We start from the raw sequence: 17,548 nt of genomic DNA, 5'->3' as shown, positions 1-17,548 counted from the left end.
TAGGTCTGAGAATCGAACAACATCTATTTTTCATCCCCCTAAATATTAAGGGTACCACTCCTAATTTTTTTTTAATTTTTAGATAAATTATTTTTTATTTTATTATGATTTGGCGTTGAAAAATACATACAACCCTAAATTTTCACCATTCTACTACCAACCCCTATTTTTAAATAGCGTTTAGCGGCAAGACAACGTTTGCCGAGTCAGCTAGTAATGACATAAAATGGAGAAAACTTATATAGTCTGTGTCGAATTCTGTCTTTTAGTTTTAACAAACTGTCAATTCAATTGTCAAAATTGATGTTCAACGTGAACAAGTGGGTTATTGCATCATTAATTTATAAAAAGATCACATAATTCAATTAAAAATAACACAAAAACGTATGCAAAGGTTAGTATTTAAATTTTATTATACCAAAAAAGGTACGCTAATAGGTATTTTTAAAACACATAGGTTATAATTTTCGTATTTACAGATGCCGTTGTCGTGTCGATTTTACCAAGAGAAATATCCCGAGGTCGAAGATGTGGTAATGGTAAACGTTAGGTCAATCGCGGAAATGGGTGCTTATGTGCATTTACTCGAATATAATAACATTGAGGGCATGATATTGCTCTCTGAATTGTCGAGAAGACGCATAAGATCTATCAACAAATTGATTCGTGTTGGTAAAACTGAACCGGTTGTCGTTATCAGAGTTGACAAAGAAAAAGGTAAAAGTCCTCTGTTATTGTTTATACTTGAAAGAAACAAATACAAAAACTCTACTTTAAAACAACAAAAGAACTAGGAAACAAGTACAAAAACTGTTTTAAAACGTCAAAAAAACGAATATGTTAATATTCCAATTTATTTATATAAGATTGTGACGATAAACCACGAAAACACTAATATTACAGGTTATATAGATTTGTCAAAGCGTCGTGTATCAGCAGAAGATATCGATAAGTGTACCGAGCGATACGCTAAGGCTAAGGCCGTCAACTCCATCCTTCGACATGTGGCTGAACTCCTCCATTACCAGAGCTCAGAGCAGCTTGAAGAGTTGTACAAGCAGACTGCATGGCACTTTGAAGATAAATATAAGAAAAAGGCATCTGCTTATGATTTTTTCAAACAAGCTGCAGTGTATGTTAAAAAATTAATATCAAATCAATATTTTTTTTCCTATTGGAAATCAAAACTTCTTTAGTCCTACATAGAAATTAAACATCTGTTACATAATATATCACAATCGAAACTTAATTTACATTAATGAACAAAAGTTATCATATACATATTTTTTAGAGATCCATCTGTCCTTAATGAATGTGGCCTTGATGACAAAACAAAGGAGGTTCTACTTGCCAATATTAAGAGGAAACTCACCTCTCAGGCTGTTAAAATCCGTGCTGATATCGAGTGTGCTTGCTATGGTTATGAAGGCATTGATGCTGTCAAGGCAGCACTAAAAGCTGGACTTTCTCTTTCCACACCTGAGCTGCCAATTAAAATTAATCTAATTGCTCCGCCTTTGTATGGTAAGCCCTATACATTTTTCTTTTAGTTGCCTATGACCTCATCTTGCAATTTTGCTCATCCACATGCATTTTATTATTGTACTTAAAAGTCTTACCACAAGGTAGAAAATCTTTGTCTATACTCATAAAGCACAAAAATTATTAAATTTATCATATATATTCTTCTTTCTAATGGTCTATCAATATTAAAAAATTTGTTTAGTCTATTTTATAAATATTTTGATAAACTATATCATCAGCTATTCAGGAAACACAAAAAACACATCCCCAGACCAAGACCAATATTGGTATGGTCTATACAAACTTTCACCATGTATGGAAGCTAATGAGCAACTGATAGAGTCAACCAGTTTGTATAAATCCCGTGGCAATTATTATATATTTAATCTTATAAAAATACTAAAAAAGTTAAAAAAATAGATACTTTGTAAATCAATATATATAAAAATTAATGTTTGTCTGTATGTCCTTTATAAAATCGTAAACTATGCATTTGATCATGTGATGATCTTCAGCAAAGTGTGCATGAGCCCACAAGAGTTTCTGAGAAAAAAAAGAGCCATAGCAACGCGCACAGGGTACGGCTACTATAAAATAAATAAAATAAAATATAAATATTGATTGACAACAAAATCTACATTCTGAATCATTTGTAACTTGACACTAAATAATTTATTAAATATTAGCATAATATTGTAAAATAACAATCTAGTAGTGAAACAACTTTTTCGGGTTTTATTGCGGTTTATTAAGTTTATTAAATTAACGTAAACGTTGGACATCAAAAAAATTAAAAAAAAGTTTTTTCATTATAATGAGTAAACTTCACATAAACATTAAAAAATAATATGAGAATTCAGTAATGCTTTTGAGGTCGACTAAAATAAATAATTTTTTAATTTATAAAAATTCTTTTTTATATTTTCAGTAATGACCACTTCTACACCTGAAAAAGCAGATGGGTTAAAAGCTTTACAAGATGCGATTGATAAAATTCAAGATACTATAACTACCGCGGGTGGTGTGTTCAACGTTCAGATGGCTGTAAGAAATATTATATAAATATATTTGAAAAAGGTTTCCTAACGCTATTTTTAACTAACTTTAAAAAAGGAGGACTCAATTTGACTGTATTTTTGATACTTTTTTATATGTGTACCTCATAAAGGTTTTTTTACTGGATGTACTGATTTTAGTGATTTATTTTTTATTCTAAAACTGGTGCTTATCATGCGGTCCAATATGAGTTTGAGCAAGGTCTTACGAGTGTTTTTTTAAGTTATCCCTTATAATTTATTTTGTACTATACTTGTCAATCGAAGTTGATGTCTGTTTTTTTTTGTTTATGATCAAATACAATACAATATATAGTACGCTAAGTTTGTGATAGTAATTAAAGTAAATAATATAAAATTAGTAATAATAACTTAAGAATGTCTTAAGGTCTGATAAAAATATGTAGTTAGTATAAATCTTATAGTATAGCAGCCCTAAGCATAACTAAAGCTACTTTTACTCCCATAGCCTAAGGTAGTGACAGCCACGGATGAGGCAGAGCTGGCGAGACAGATGGAAAGGGCAGAGGCTGAAAATGCTGAGATAGATGGCGACTCTGCTGAAGAAGATGAGGACCAAGGTGTGTTAGGTTTCTTTATAGTTAAAAAATATTCTTTAACACGTTAAATGCAGGCTTGATTATTGTTTTTCTGTTTGGACCATGGGGGACACCATGTAGTCAACACAATTTTTTCATTGGTGCTGTGGGGGACACCAAATAAATGCGAGCCAGACTCAACTTAAAAAATATGACTTAGAAATATATGTCATATAGTGTACTACAATAAAAACATATCATAAATTTTTTGTAAAAAAGGACTTTTAAACTGGACCCATGGACTAAACAAGTGAGGCCCAACTGGTGTCCCCCATGGCGTTCAACATGTTAATTCATATTAATCATTTCTTTCATGGATATTTGTTATTGTACAGTAATCAAAAAGAAAGTACTTTAATTAAAACTATTGGGCTTTATCATATAAGAAAAAACCATAATAGTATATCATATTAAACATTACTTCTAAGTTTAAAACTAATTTTTAATGTTATAATTTTATTAATTGAATTCGGCCATTTTTCTTATTTTCTTTCTTTCGAAGGCACGTTGGCGCAGTGGTCACAGCATTGACTGTTGTGATTCACATAGCAAACATTATAAGCTATGTTTTGTTATGTTGGACCACTTTCACCCCTTTGTCACGCTAAGTCCCACTTTTATCAACTCCTACAAATCCTAACAAATATTATGTGAAAACGATGTATAAATATAATGTATATAATAATAAATAGATTTCATAGTAATGAAAAATATTTAAGAACTCGAGCTAAGAATAAAATAAATAATATATATACATATGACCTAAATATTGTTATAAAGAAAAATTTTTTTTTTCTTTTGCACATTACATCTATTACTATTAGGTACAGTGTGTTAGTTTAATACATTAATATAAAACCATTAAAAATATATCTTACGCTTCAGCCTGTAATATCTTACTACTGGGCATAGGCCTCTTATAATCTCTTTCACATAAGATGGGTACGGTGACATTTGATATGTTCCAATACACGCTCACTATTTTCAACAAATCGGATAAATATACACTTTTAAAAATCACTAATTAGTTTCCAAAGCAAATAATAATGCTTGATTAGATTGAAATTGTATTTATATATGCGTTTTTACGTTTTAAATAAAATAAAAAAGGTACAGAAAAAATGATAACTTAAAATTACAGGCATGAAACGAAACGTTTAATGATAGGGATTGACACGTAGTAATCGGCTAAAATAAATAATCGTAACGGCTAGTCGTGGGTCGTAACGTCTTTTATGTGTAATCGGTTATACGTAGTTTCGTGGATACGCGTAACTAGTTTCGAAACTGCTTATTTTTCGAAACTAGTTATTTTTGTATACAGTATCAGTACGGGACGGCGACGTCATATTACTTTTGTTTGTATTATGGTTATGAAGTAGTTATGTGTTATAACTTGTAATACATACGAATGCCGTTACGTGCGTTAATATTGATGGATAGTATAATTAAATTAAATTCCCTTCATATTTTATCCAGGCTTACGACTGGCTGCAAAACATGTTATTTAAATTACTTTTTGATTTTTGTATAGTCATAATAATCGATGCAGGCGTATTTAGAAGTTCATTTGATTTTTTATGTACAGTTTTTAATTATTTTTCGAAATACATACATACATACATATAATTAAAAATACAACAAAAAACCCATACTATTTTAGTATATACTTCAACACGAGACAATAACATTAATCGTTAATAATTAATCACTCGTCAACTGTCTTAACTTAATGCTAAATAGTAAATTCGAAAATATTTAAAAAGAAACACGACCGAAATTAAAATTTCTTTAAAAAAACTGTGCGTATTAAAATAAACTTAAGCTCATAGTCAATTGAGTACAAAATCCCATGAGCATATTCGAAAACAAAGATGCATCTATAGTACTTATAGCCATCTCTTTTTATCCTACGCGTAAGCGTATCTGCGTATTGTAATGATTAATATTAGTAACCTGTTACGTTATTAGGCAAAACGCTTATGCGCCGGTCGTTGTGTCAAGTTTTTGATAAAACTGCGTACGCAAAAAAACTGCGTACGTAAAATAATCGTTACATTCGTATCGGCGAAACTACGTATATGGTTATTAGCTTCGTAACTAGTTACTGAAACCGATTACGTTAAATAACGCCCACCGCTAGTAACGGCCATCTTGTGAATCGCGTCATCTCACTGACTCGAGATATCTCAATCTCAATCAGTACTTTCTGTCTCTTGTATGCTTCCCGTGTTTTGGTTTTGCCAGTTGCTATAGTTGTATTTGTTGCTGTTTTATTTTTGTTAAGTTCTGTTATTATTTTTTTTAGTTATTCATTTTGTGTGTGTGTTCTGTTCTGTAAAATGCCGAAAAGAACAAAAGAAGACCGTTTCAAACAGTCAATTGGTTGTCCGCTTTCGGGAATACTTTGAACGGGAGTGAGAAAATAGCGGTCCATTATTATCTGTCAACCACATAGTGGATCAAGTTGCACAGGCACTTGAAATTAGGCGTAACACAGTGTCAACTGTAACCACTGTTGGACATAGGCCTCCACAAGCTCGTGCCAAAAAATGGCGTGTGTTGCCTATAGTCGCTGGGCGGGTTGGTGACCGCAGGGCCGGCTTTGTCGCACTGAAGACGCTGTTGCCCGTCTTCGGCCTGTGTATTTCAAAGCCAGCAGTTGAATGGTTATCCCGCTATCGGTCGGCTTTATAAGTTTCAAGGTGGTAGTGGAACTGTGTTATCCCTTAGTCGCCTCCTACGACACCCACGGGAAGAGACGCTGGTGGCTATATTCCTTATTGCCGTAGCCACACAGCTTAGTGTCAAAAATAAGTAAAGAAAAGTATGGTGACACCAATATGGAAGATAATAAGTTATCGACTCCCAAAAAGAGGCAAAGGAAATAAATGTTTGGTCGTTGAGGTTGAATATGATTATTAGCGGAGAAATGAGTTGCCCACAGTTTTACAATAATTAATGTCTTTGAAAGGTGCTAAATTATTTAATGGAAGTGTGACATCGTTATGGCGACTTTTAAATAAAATTGGATTTCCATAAAATAAAAAAAAGTTAACAAACGGAAAAGTGCGTGAAAACTTTGTGACATTCTCAGAAAAGGCGAAAAACATTGCGGATTGGAACAACGTAGTATTCCTTGACTAGACATGGTTGAACGCTAATCATACTGTTGGCAAAGTATGGACAGACGACACTGCTCATTCTTCGACTAAAGTACCGGAGGGTAAAGGCAAACGACTAATAATTTGCCACGTGAGCTATGTTAATGGGTTTGTCGATAACTCATTTCTCGCGTTTAACACCACCCTTAAAATATTATTTATTCACTATAGCGATATTTATTTTTAATAAGCAGTTAAAATTTTTTTTTATATAATCGATTAAAGGTTAACCGCATTTGTACTCATATTGAATTATATAAATTAATTATGCATGGTCACCTCACTATAGAGTTAATTTGACATGTGTCACCGTACCCATCCTACGTGAAATAGATTATAAAAATATATCTAATACTATAAAACGAGCAATTCTTGTTTATCTTTCTTGTTTATATAATATGAATCTCGGAAACGGCTTCAACGATTTTCATGAAATTTAGTATGCAGGGGATTACGGGGGCGATGACCTATCAGTCGCACACATTTACTCGCAGCTATATTTTACTTTTCAAAATTCGGACACCGGAATTCAGGACTGATTTTTCGCAAGCAACCTATACCCCGTATTCATAATGAAATAATCTTTAATTTCATTTAATTTTAATTCAATAATCAGAGTGGTGCAAAATGCTGGACAGTTTCGATCGATATAGCTGTTTATACCTGGCTACCTGAGAGTTGAGACCGGAAAAGAATAGGCAACCTAACTATGCTAGTCTATGCGCTTCATACTTTCGATTGTTATAGAATTTGTCTAATAATCAAACCGGTGAAATCTTAAAAAATTTTTTTTTAATTATTAATTATTCATAAGCTGGACTGAAATTTTTTAGGCAACCCATATGCAATATATTTATTGACATATTAAATTAAATATGAAATACGTTTCATCAAATAAACATCTCGCTGAAGGTACTTCTATATCGGGATCGTATACTATTGGGGCAAAAATGAGAAAACACAATGTACAATCATATAAAAATGACAGATTCTGAATTCAAATGTACTATTTTGTTTATTTTTCATTGTAACAGTATTTATGACCAAACTATGTACCTATATGAACTGCGAATGTCCTTATACAACCCTCAACCCCTTGACGTCCCTCGTCATGCTAAGCTAAGAAACCCCCTCCTAATTTGTGAACGTATGTTATTGATAATCCCTAAATTAATAAGGTATTTATTGCATATCCTAACTTGAAGTTAATTTGACAGGTATGGGTGACGCCGGTATGGATGAGGAACCGCAACAGAATGGTGCCTCTGATGAGGAAGATGACAACTAATATTGCTATTGTATATGATATGGTTAAATATATGCACTCTTTTATACAATACTCCTTGTTTTATTGTGTACTGACTGGTAATCATGGTCGTGACTACGTCTGGGTACAGTAGCTAATTTCATTCTCCTGAAATCATTTCCTGTGGAACCGCCATGAAAGAATAGAATTGTCAGGAGACATTTTTAGAATATCAATTTGATAAGTCAGTCTTCACATATTTTGGCATTTGCCATAATAAATTTTTCCGTCTAAATAACGTATGTTTATAAATAAAGTTCATACTAAAAACATTCAAAGCCTATCTATCGATCTTTATAAAAAAAAAAATTCTATATGTTGGCTGCTCTTCAAAAAATGAGATATGAACTGTTTGTAATAATTCTATAATAATTCAATAAAATATTTAAGAGCAATTCTTATCTCTCTCTTAATTTTGGCGGCTTTGGGACAATAATATAGTCTCCATTCAGTTGTTTTATCATTTTTAACCGACTTCAAAAAAAGGAGAAGGTTACTCAATTCGACCGTATTTTTAACCGACTTCCAAAAAAGCAAAAAAGGAGGAGGTTCTCAATTCGACTGTATTTTTTAACCGACTTCCAAAAAAGGAGGAGGTTCTCAATTCGACTGTATTTTTTTTAATGTATGTTATTTCAGAACTTCTGACTGGGTGGACCGAAATCGACAAAAAAAATTTAATCGGAAGGTGGTGTGTGTCATTTGGTCCCATTTAAATTTATTTGAGATCTAACAACTACTTTTCGAGTTATATCTAATAATGCGATTTTACTTGACGCCTTTTTCGTCGACCTACGTTGTATTTTACCGCATAATTTTTTACTGGATGTACCGATTTTGATAATTCTTTTTTTGTTGGAAAGAAGATATCTCTAGTTTGGTACCATGATAAGGAAACCAGGATCTGATGATAGGGTCCCAGAGAAATCGAGGGAAACTCTCGAAAATCCGCATAACTTTTTACTGGTTGTACCGATTTTGATAATTTTAATTTTTTTTTTTTTTTTATATCACTAGTTCGGCAAACAAGCGTACGACTCACCTGATGGTAAGAGATTACCGTAGCTTATAGACGCCTGCAACACCAGAAGCATCGCGAGCGCGTTGCCGACCCTATACCCAATCCAGCTCTGGTCACCTTACTCACCAACAGGGACACGATACTGCTTGAAAACAGTATTATTTAGCTGTGGTCTTCTGTAAGGTCGAGGTACTTACAGAAGACCACAGCTAATTTAATCGAAAGCTAATGTTTATCATGTGGTCACATTTATTGAATTGAATTTTATTGAGTTCTGATAACTACTTTTTGAGTAATCTTTGATAACGCGTAGTTACTTGACAATTTTTTCGTCTACCTACGTTGTATTACTTGTCGATATAATTAAAGTCGTTTTTTTTTCGTTTGCTTGCAAACACAATTATATTCTTTTAAAAGCACTTTAGGGCTCTATATCCAGTGTGCCAACGGAAAATACAGGTACATCTTCAAACCTCAATATGTACTTACTAGTACCTAATACTATTATAACTCAATGATTTGGATATTTGGTATTTTGTCTTCTGTTATGAGATTCTAACAACTTTAGCTGGATTGTAAATAAAATCTAGTTATAAAAGAACAGTATCTGTAGTACATCCTTTAATGTATGAGTCCTATACTCACTAACTATTTGTATATAAGTATAAATTAAAACACCCTTTTAATATTACGTCTTTTTATTTAAAATTAATATTTTCTGTCACAGCGATATGTACACATATATTACAATTGATTTAAAATAATATTTATAAAATTGGACTATTCAATGGAGACTTCCATGGTCACTTTACCTTCTTTCCATTTATTGTATTAAGCTTACTCCTTTGTAGATTATTGAAGAAGAGCAGCCCGGCTGCTCTTTCGATAGTTTCTGGAGGTACCTGAAATGAAAAACAATAATATTATGAAAACAGCAAAAAAAATTATCTTCTTTGTAAGTATACCATTTCTGAAGTATGTTGTTTATGAAGTTCTGAGTAGTTTCTGAAGTAGACTTGTCTAACTTAATTTGGATTTTACTTTACTACAGTTAGATAAAAGAGAGCCAATAATGCTTTAAAAAGAACAATATAATATATTATATATTTTTTAATTTTGTTTCTGATACAAATCATGTGTATAGATTGGACTACACTGCATTTTGATTAAGAGAGCGTTACAACAAATATATAAATAGGTTTTATTTAAGACTTACTACATCACTGAATGAAACACTAAAAATGTAGAAGTATGTAAAGCTTAAGTAAGAAGAATCATCTCTATGTATGTTAAGGCTTCCGTCAAAACCAAAAAAAATATATATATACACTTCACAGCACATGACTAGTATCACAAAAGTATAAAAATAAATTAATCAAAAAGCTTTACCGCACTTTAAGTTAACTAATTTAGTCCAACAAACAAAAAAACATTTTTAAGCGCCATATTTACCATATAAAAAGAAACGGGTGTTTCATCAGGTATCTTTTGGTTTGGCATGACATATGCCTCCATGTCTAATAAGCCATCTGTGGCCTCACCGACCACAACCTTATAAAAATGGGTGGGCACTGCCACCGAGTTGGATCCTATTACTTGGTACTTTACATATGATTTGCCATCTGATTCCTTTCTGAAAATAAAAGATTCGTTTATAAATATATAAGATTTCTTTTATTTTCATGCAAATATTTGAATACAAGGAAAAACTACTTTTAGCAAATTGTATGTAAAATTGAGCACAAAATGTTAACTATAACTGTTGTACAACAATAAAACAAATAAATGCGTTTGACATACAGACATGCACAAATGCACACAAACACACACACAAACACACACGCACGCACGCACGCACGCACGCACGCACGCACGCACGCACGCACGCACGCACGCACGCACGCACGCACGCACGCACGCACGCACGCACGCACGCACGCACGCTCGCACGCACGCACGCACGCACACGCACGCAAGCACACAGTTTAAAAGCCTATTGACATAGCTACATCCTTATCGGTAATAAATGTACCTATAGATAAATAATAGGTGTTTTATAAATATACAAGTATAATATATTACACACCCAGGGCAGAAATCAATTCCACAACCAATAGATCAGAAAGCAATGTTTGGAATAATAAAATTATGAGTACCTTTCACCAATTATTAGAAATAACTATAACTTAAATATTTACTTGGGAAGGTATAGAGGTCCTGTGCAGCAATAAACATTATCATAAACTTTCGTTAATTTCCTGACATGCTTTTCTAAGCGGTTCCAGGCATGTCTATTGAACCCTTCGCCTACCTGGATCAGAAAACATTTTCATGCATTTATCATTCAGACTTTTATAAAGAGGAAACATGATTTTTGCTTATTAATCATATCATGCAATAAGCACAGAAAATTTAGTGATTTTTAAAATTATTTCACCAGTAGAATATTAAGTTAGCACTGAGTGATTTGCTATACACCCAACATGGTATAATCAACGCCAGCTGAGCCACAAACAGAGCTAGTGAAAAATATAGTAAATGTAAAAAAATTATATGGTGTCATGGGACACCAGGTAGGAACGAAGTTCCTCCGGATAGTATAGAAGCAAGACAATTTGAAAAAAAAAATGTTATGAAATGTATTTCCTAGTTCTTGATTTTTTTTTTTTAATTTTGTTGATTGGTTTTTAATTAAGTACATAAAAGTATTTAGGAAATTTAGCATTTTAGAAAATAACAAATACCGTAAAATAAAATAAATCAAACAAAAAATAATAATAATAATAATTCAAGCTATTAAGTGAAATAAAAAAAACCTATGGCTTTATTTATTTTTGTCGACAGTATAAAATTACATAAATAATTAAAAAAAAAGTTTACTAGTAATATTTTAATTTTACAAACATCATATTACACATACAGTCATGTGACTGATATTACGTCACTTCCGTTATATATTTTTCTTATGGTTTTAGTATCACATTTTTTTCAGTTCGGTCGCTCGGCCAAATGTCAAGCCTGCCGTAAGGAACTTCGTTCCAATAACCTGGTAGTTTTTAATCTTAAGCTGTGTGGCTACGGCAGTAAGCCTCTCTTCCCATGGGTGTCTTAAGAGGCGACTAAGGGATAATACAGTTCCACTACCACCTTGGAACTTATAAAGCCGACCGATGGCGAGATAACCATCCAACAGCTGGCTTTGAAATAGACAGGCCAAAGACGGGCAGCAGCGTCTTTGGTGCGACAAAGACAGCCCTGCGGTCACCAACCCGCTTGTCCAACGTGGTGACTATGGGCAACACACATGAGTTCATGTTTGTTTCAGTTGTGGAGGCCTATGTCCAGCAGTGGACTGCAATAGGCTGAAGTGATCAATTCATGAGCTTTTAATCTTACAATTGGTGTTCGTCACATAATATACTATACAAAACATGCATTATTTTAAGAATGAATTTTGAATCAATTTAGTAGTATTATATAGTAGCATAAACTGAAAGACGACATTTATAGAAAAATGTTAATTATTTTCTATATAATCTGTGTCTTACTGTCACCATGTGTTAAACCCCTGCAGCTCTGTTACTGGTTGTCCAGCAAATTTTTGGCATATTAAACAGAAATAAATCTGTACATTTGTATACAATATAATCTCAAATTAAAAATAAATGAGATTGGAATTAAAAATTATGTAATATCACTAATAAAATTTTTCTTTTTCATATTGTGCAAAACTTTTTTTTTCGTGTACCTGAGGAGCCATATTTGTCAAAAAGAATGTTTGTTCCACATGTCTCTGAGCAAGACGGTGGTTACCAGCCGCAGCCATGTGGCCTCGGTCAAAGCCTGATCCTTTGTAATCACTATTTTGAGATCTGAAAATTTCTTAACAATTGAATTAAAAGATATATTATATTATAACTATTGACAAATTGGTATATAATATAAATATGTGACAATAATCCTAAAACTTTGCTTTCTGCTCCTGGGTTTGTGCACTATTTCCACCTGGAGTTGAAATGTATTATTAGATTTCTAAATACATTAAAATGCCTATCTAAGAAACAGATAACTGTGAGAGTTTGTTAATCATATTCATTTATTTCATAATACAAGATTAACATATACATAAGTCTTTAATAAACTGTATATATGTTTTATGAAACACAACATTAAATAGTTAACAACTTATAACATCAAAATAAAAAAATAAAAATAAAAAAACATTCCAGTGAAAAAAAGGTTTATAATTTTAGAACCAATATTCACCTAAAAAATGGATGTATGCTTTCATCAGGAGTAAAGTCACACTTGCTTCGGTCTACTGCATCATTTTTCTTAACATGCTCTTTAGTTATATGTTCAAATACCCAGTTAGGCACTCTATTTTTCTGGTCATATGACAACACGAAATCATCATAGGAACGCACATTGTCTAGACTGGGGAAACCATATTTCATTATTTGTGATACCTGGATAGATTCACATTATTATTTATTTATTTTTTTATTAATCATAAGTAGTGATTTTTTTTTTTTTACAACTGTTTTATTAATTAATCTATCTATAAAAAAATCACGTAATCACGTTTCGGTACTTTTCCGTACTGACATCAGCTAACAGCGTAAGGATGTATTTCGCTTTTATTAATTAAACTTACCCTATCTTTAGGTGCACCACTGTCTGTATAAGGTGTTGCAGCTGATACAGTGCCAAATATTGGCAAACCTGGCATACTTTTTAAAGTTTTACCATCTATAGTTACTGTGCCTTCATTGCTATTAAGTTTATCCCATTGTCCCAAATAATATCCAGTTAAACCGACTGCACTTAGTTGTGCAATGTGTATTAGTCGCTTAGTAAACATCGTGTCAATTTTATCCTAATTCTCTATTATTTTAATGCAAAGCAAGAGGTTAGGTACGTTAGGTAACTTCAAATTGTCAAAAACAATATTGATTAATTATTGACATTTGACATTTGTTTTTTTCATTTTGTATAACCATCGAGATAAGGGTTTTTATCCCACCAATGGCCAAACTTTCGCCAAAAAATGTGGTTTGCCGTAAAATTAAAGCATATTTAAATATTACAGTCTTACTTAGTTTGTTTTTGTTATATTGTATTGACTATTTTATAAATGTTCGATTTTTTGACGACAATATGCTAGGGTGCTATTTATCTTATTATATATATTTTTTTACTAACACATAATTATGTATTGTATTATTATTATATGTATGTTTTCATAGATATTGTATTGTTTTTTGCGGGACCGAATTTAGGGGAGGGCAATAAGGGCTTCAGCCCCGGAGCAATTTCAAATTCAGACTACTAAACACTAGTAATCAATTCTTCCTTTCATACTTTATTTCGCGTTTTACCTTATATAAAAAAAAAACTGTCCATTTTATTTGGAAAATAATTTGGTTCCAAGTGGCTTCCTTTTTACCCCGAGGCCTCCAGACCTCAAATCCGGCCCTGGTTTTATGTGTGAGTCACGTCCATTTCTTTGTCAAGTCCTAAAACCTAAACGGCAGGACGGATCACAGATTTCGACATACGAGGTGTCGTTGAATATGTCAGAACTGGAGTAAAATAGCATAGCTACATACGAACCTTTTCCTAATAGCGCTCGCAAGTGAAGAAAAACGGGGAGTTTATTTCTTTTTATCATAGTGATATGGGTATCAAATAAAAACTAGTTACAAGGTCATTTCACAAATTTACTAGTATGTTATTTTTCCTTTTCAATTAATTGTTTTGTGGCGACATCTATCGCGCGACTGCGAACTACGTAACTAGAGAAAAACTGACGTATCCTACATCGCGCTATCAAAGTTATCAAAGTGATTGAGTGTATATACAAGAACCCGACAACAACTGTCGGGGCGTTAGCCCACCAGACACAACATCTGTCTGGTCGGAGGATCCTTCCTTTTCGATGGCGGGCGAGGAACTCAACATCATGCCAACTCATTACTTTCTCAATTTCTTGACTGAGGTATTCACTAGTGTGTGCATTAGTTTCAGTGTTCAAGCTTTTTATATATGCAGGTTGCGGTTTTGATATCAAAAGTTCATTTCTCAGGTTACTTCAGCCGTCACACTGAAGATGCAAGTAATTGGAAGCGTTTAATCCCTCATCTAACTTTAGACGCATCTCTTTATACACTTTTTCTAAGTATTTCGTTGATAGAGCTTTACGTGAAGGCATTTTGAAATTTGGTTGCAATTTTTCGAAAAGTTGTATCCATAATGGATGTTCCACTATCGATAATGGCGTCCCTGGTACAAAAATAGCTATCGCAAATTGTGGTGTTGTGACAATCGTTTAGATAGTGAGAATAATGTTTAGATGATTTACCATCACCAACAAAGCTACATAGACCAAGTTCTCCATCTATTTTTTCTGTCCCCACGGGTATAAAAAGAAGGAAAGAATTAAAAGATGACGCAGTTAAGAAGTCTAACTGTTCAGAATGGGCTTTATATGGGGAGGGAGAAGACAAAAGATATGAGCTCTTATGGCGGAGGAATTTAAGTATATTAAGTCATGTGTGCGCACCAAATACTATGAATAAATCTTAAAGTATGTACAGGAAGCTAAGGGGTATCATGTAAATCAACTTACAAATGAAGAATATGACAACTAACACGCTTACGCAACGCTAATTACACACTACAACATAAAATAAGCTAATCAAAATTTGAAATAATAGAAAATGTGATTTTTGAAATTTCGTTTTTATCTCGTACCATTTTATTTTACCCTCCCTGATCTAACTAATGTTTGACTTGTATCAAATGAAATGAATGAAAATCACTTTTAAAACATATTCTTAACATCACTAATTTAATTTCATCAAATCAAATAAACACCCAATTTTCTGGGTGTTTATGGATGGTTGCGGGTGTTTATCGGGTTTTTGTTAAAGCACCTGGTTTGAACCCGGTGGATTGCTCATCCTAGCTATATCGATTTATCGCCCCCGAAATCCCCCGCATACTAAATTTCATGAAAATCGTTGGAGCCGTAACCGAAATTTAGATTATATATATACAAGAATTGCTCGTTTAAAAGTATTAGATAGATATTCCCTGATTCAAAAAAACGGCAATAGCTAGTTCTTATGATCTTTTGTCATTTACGTCATCCACGAGATATGCAGTGTGAACATACTTTCTCATGAAACATTCAGTCAGCTCATCATCTGTTGCTAAAAATCCGATTAAATTTATTTTTTATTTACGTATCTTACAAAAATAAAGTAAAAATTGTTTAAAATAATCGAATAGGAAGCTACGACACAGTCATAATAACACCCGCGACTAGCCCGTTGGCGCAGTTTTTAGAACAGATGACACACAAAACGTGTAAATATCTTCTTATAGTTCGATTTTTCGAACGGATTCAAAACTTAGAAAATAAATTTAAACGTAAAAACGTATTTATGTTTACAATGATAAGGTGCTGTGACATAATTTTGATCAAAATCTGACAAATTTAAATAAGTTTGAGAAGATATGGGTTAAATCTGGAAAAAATCTATATGGGCTTTATTTCGATTTTACTTCGCTGCTAACTGCTGTAAACGTAAACGGAACGGAAACGTAAAGAGCAGCTGATAATTTTATTCTTAATTGACAAGTTCTACTGTGAATTAGGAGTGCGATTCTTTCCAAAAAAGATGCAAAGATTTTTAAAAGATGAAAGATTTTTAAATCGATGCGAATCGTAATTTGATGAATCGATGCATAAAAAAATCAAGGTCCAAATGATCGATCTCTAAAAATCGCTTTTTTTAAGTTTGTATTTACAATGTTAATATAAAGTCAGTATCTTCAGTAAAATCAGGGATTTTTTTAGGTCAGGAAATTCGATAATAAAATTATTTTTAGCAAGATACAACAAATGCATCGTACCAAGCCAGAGCCAAGACGCCTTAGCGGCGGTTGCTCCGGACATTTTATACACGTCAGAATGACTCGAATAATAGAATGAGATAGGGTAGGTGCGTATCGAACGATATGCTAAGTGGAATGATCGGTGCATCTGTTGTTTATAAACCTCTTGCTAATTACCTATGACAGCACAGGTGCCGACATTTACAAATCTTTTTCTATTTATACTATTAGTATGGTTTAGTATTATTAATTTTTTTAAATATTACTATTATTTATTATTATATTATTATAAGTGGTTATCATAGCCTATGAAAGCTTACAACATTAGGATTACAAGGGCGTTGCCGAACTTACTACAGGAACACAAACACTGCTAACTAATTAACACAAACACTACTAGAGGTTAATTTATTTCTTTTCTTTATCTACAGATATACAAAATTCTCGAACACAAACTCATCAAACCAAACAGTACCGAGACCGGTTATACTTAAAGCATTCAAACATTTACAAGAATTAGAAATAATAATGCCAGAAAAAACACCCACTCCATATACAATACAGATACAAAACCGGTCGGATACGGAAAGAATATAAGTTTTTTACTTTAGCGGTCCTGGTTGAAAATATAAAAGAAGCAGTGTTTGGTAGTGTGAGGAAAAGCGAGGATCCTGGACGACCAGAGGGGTGTTGAGTCTGGCGGGCTACTGCCCTAACGGTTGTTGTCGGGTTCTTGTATATATACTCAATCACTTTGAAAAGTTTGATAGCGCAATGTAGCATAGGTCAGTTTTTTGTCTAATTACGTAGTTAGTATGTTGTGCGATAGATGTCACCACAAGTGACAGAGTTTAAGTATCTTCCGACTGAAGTCAATCGTTGGTTCATTTATTCTGTTTTGTAAATATATTTTTTTTTTTTTTTGGTATTTGTTTCTTTTTTTTTTTTTTTTTGAGAGTACATTGTCATAAAAG

The 17,548-nt window shown here is 32.8% G+C and overlaps 2 protein-coding genes across 2 annotated transcripts; one reads left to right on the top strand and one right to left on the bottom strand.

Annotated features, from left to right (window-relative positions):
* Positions 1-479: 479 nt before the first annotated feature.
* Positions 480-7,681, top strand: LOC123665421 (eukaryotic translation initiation factor 2 subunit 1). Its single transcript, XM_045599732.1, has 6 exons — positions 480-717; positions 904-1,132; positions 1,292-1,524; positions 2,453-2,568; positions 3,049-3,160; positions 7,560-7,681. Exons 1-6 carry the CDS (start codon positions 480-482, stop codon positions 7,628-7,630), a joined length of 999 nt encoding a protein of 332 aa, XP_045455688.1. The 3' UTR covers positions 7,631-7,681.
* A 1,668-nt stretch (positions 7,682-9,349) lies between these two features.
* Positions 9,350-13,623, bottom strand: LOC123665453 (endonuclease G, mitochondrial). The gene is made up of 6 exons (XM_045599757.1): positions 13,327-13,623; positions 12,936-13,138; positions 12,418-12,541; positions 10,868-10,980; positions 10,122-10,302; positions 9,350-9,571 (listed from the first exon to the last, which is right to left on the bottom strand). Exons 1-6 carry the CDS (start codon positions 13,531-13,533, stop codon positions 9,473-9,475), a joined length of 927 nt encoding a protein of 308 aa, XP_045455713.1. The 5' UTR covers positions 13,534-13,623; the 3' UTR covers positions 9,350-9,472.
* Positions 13,624-17,548: the final 3,925 nt, after the last annotated feature.

The sequence above is a fragment of the Melitaea cinxia genome, chromosome 24 (genome assembly GCF_905220565.1).
Source record: "Melitaea cinxia chromosome 24, ilMelCinx1.1, whole genome shotgun sequence".
NCBI lineage: Eukaryota > Metazoa > Arthropoda > Insecta > Lepidoptera > Nymphalidae > Melitaea > Melitaea cinxia.
The sequence above is the reverse complement of the archived record's forward strand: the minus strand, read 5'-3'. Positions and strand labels throughout refer to the sequence as shown.

Coding starts and splice junctions, on each gene's coding strand:
- LOC123665453 (XM_045599757.1), bottom strand. CDS start 13,533: ATGTTTACTAAGCGACTAATACACATTGCACAACTAAGTGCAGTCGGT. Junction 13,139..13,326: donor GTGGTGCACCTAAAGATAGG/GTAAGTTTAATT, acceptor GAATCTATCCAG/GTATCACAAATAATGAAATA. Junction 10,303..10,867: donor GGACCTCTATACCTTCCCAA/GTAAATATTTAA, acceptor TTTTATTTTCAG/AAAGGAATCAGATGGCAAAT.
- LOC123665421 (XM_045599732.1), top strand. CDS start 480: ATGCCGTTGTCGTGTCGATTTTACCAAGAGAAATATCCCGAGGTCGAA. Junction 718..903: donor CAGAGTTGACAAAGAAAAAG/GTAAAAGTCCTC, acceptor CTAATATTACAG/GTTATATAGATTTGTCAAAG. Junction 1,525..2,452: donor AATTGCTCCGCCTTTGTATG/GTAAGCCCTATA, acceptor TTATATTTTCAG/TAATGACCACTTCTACACCT.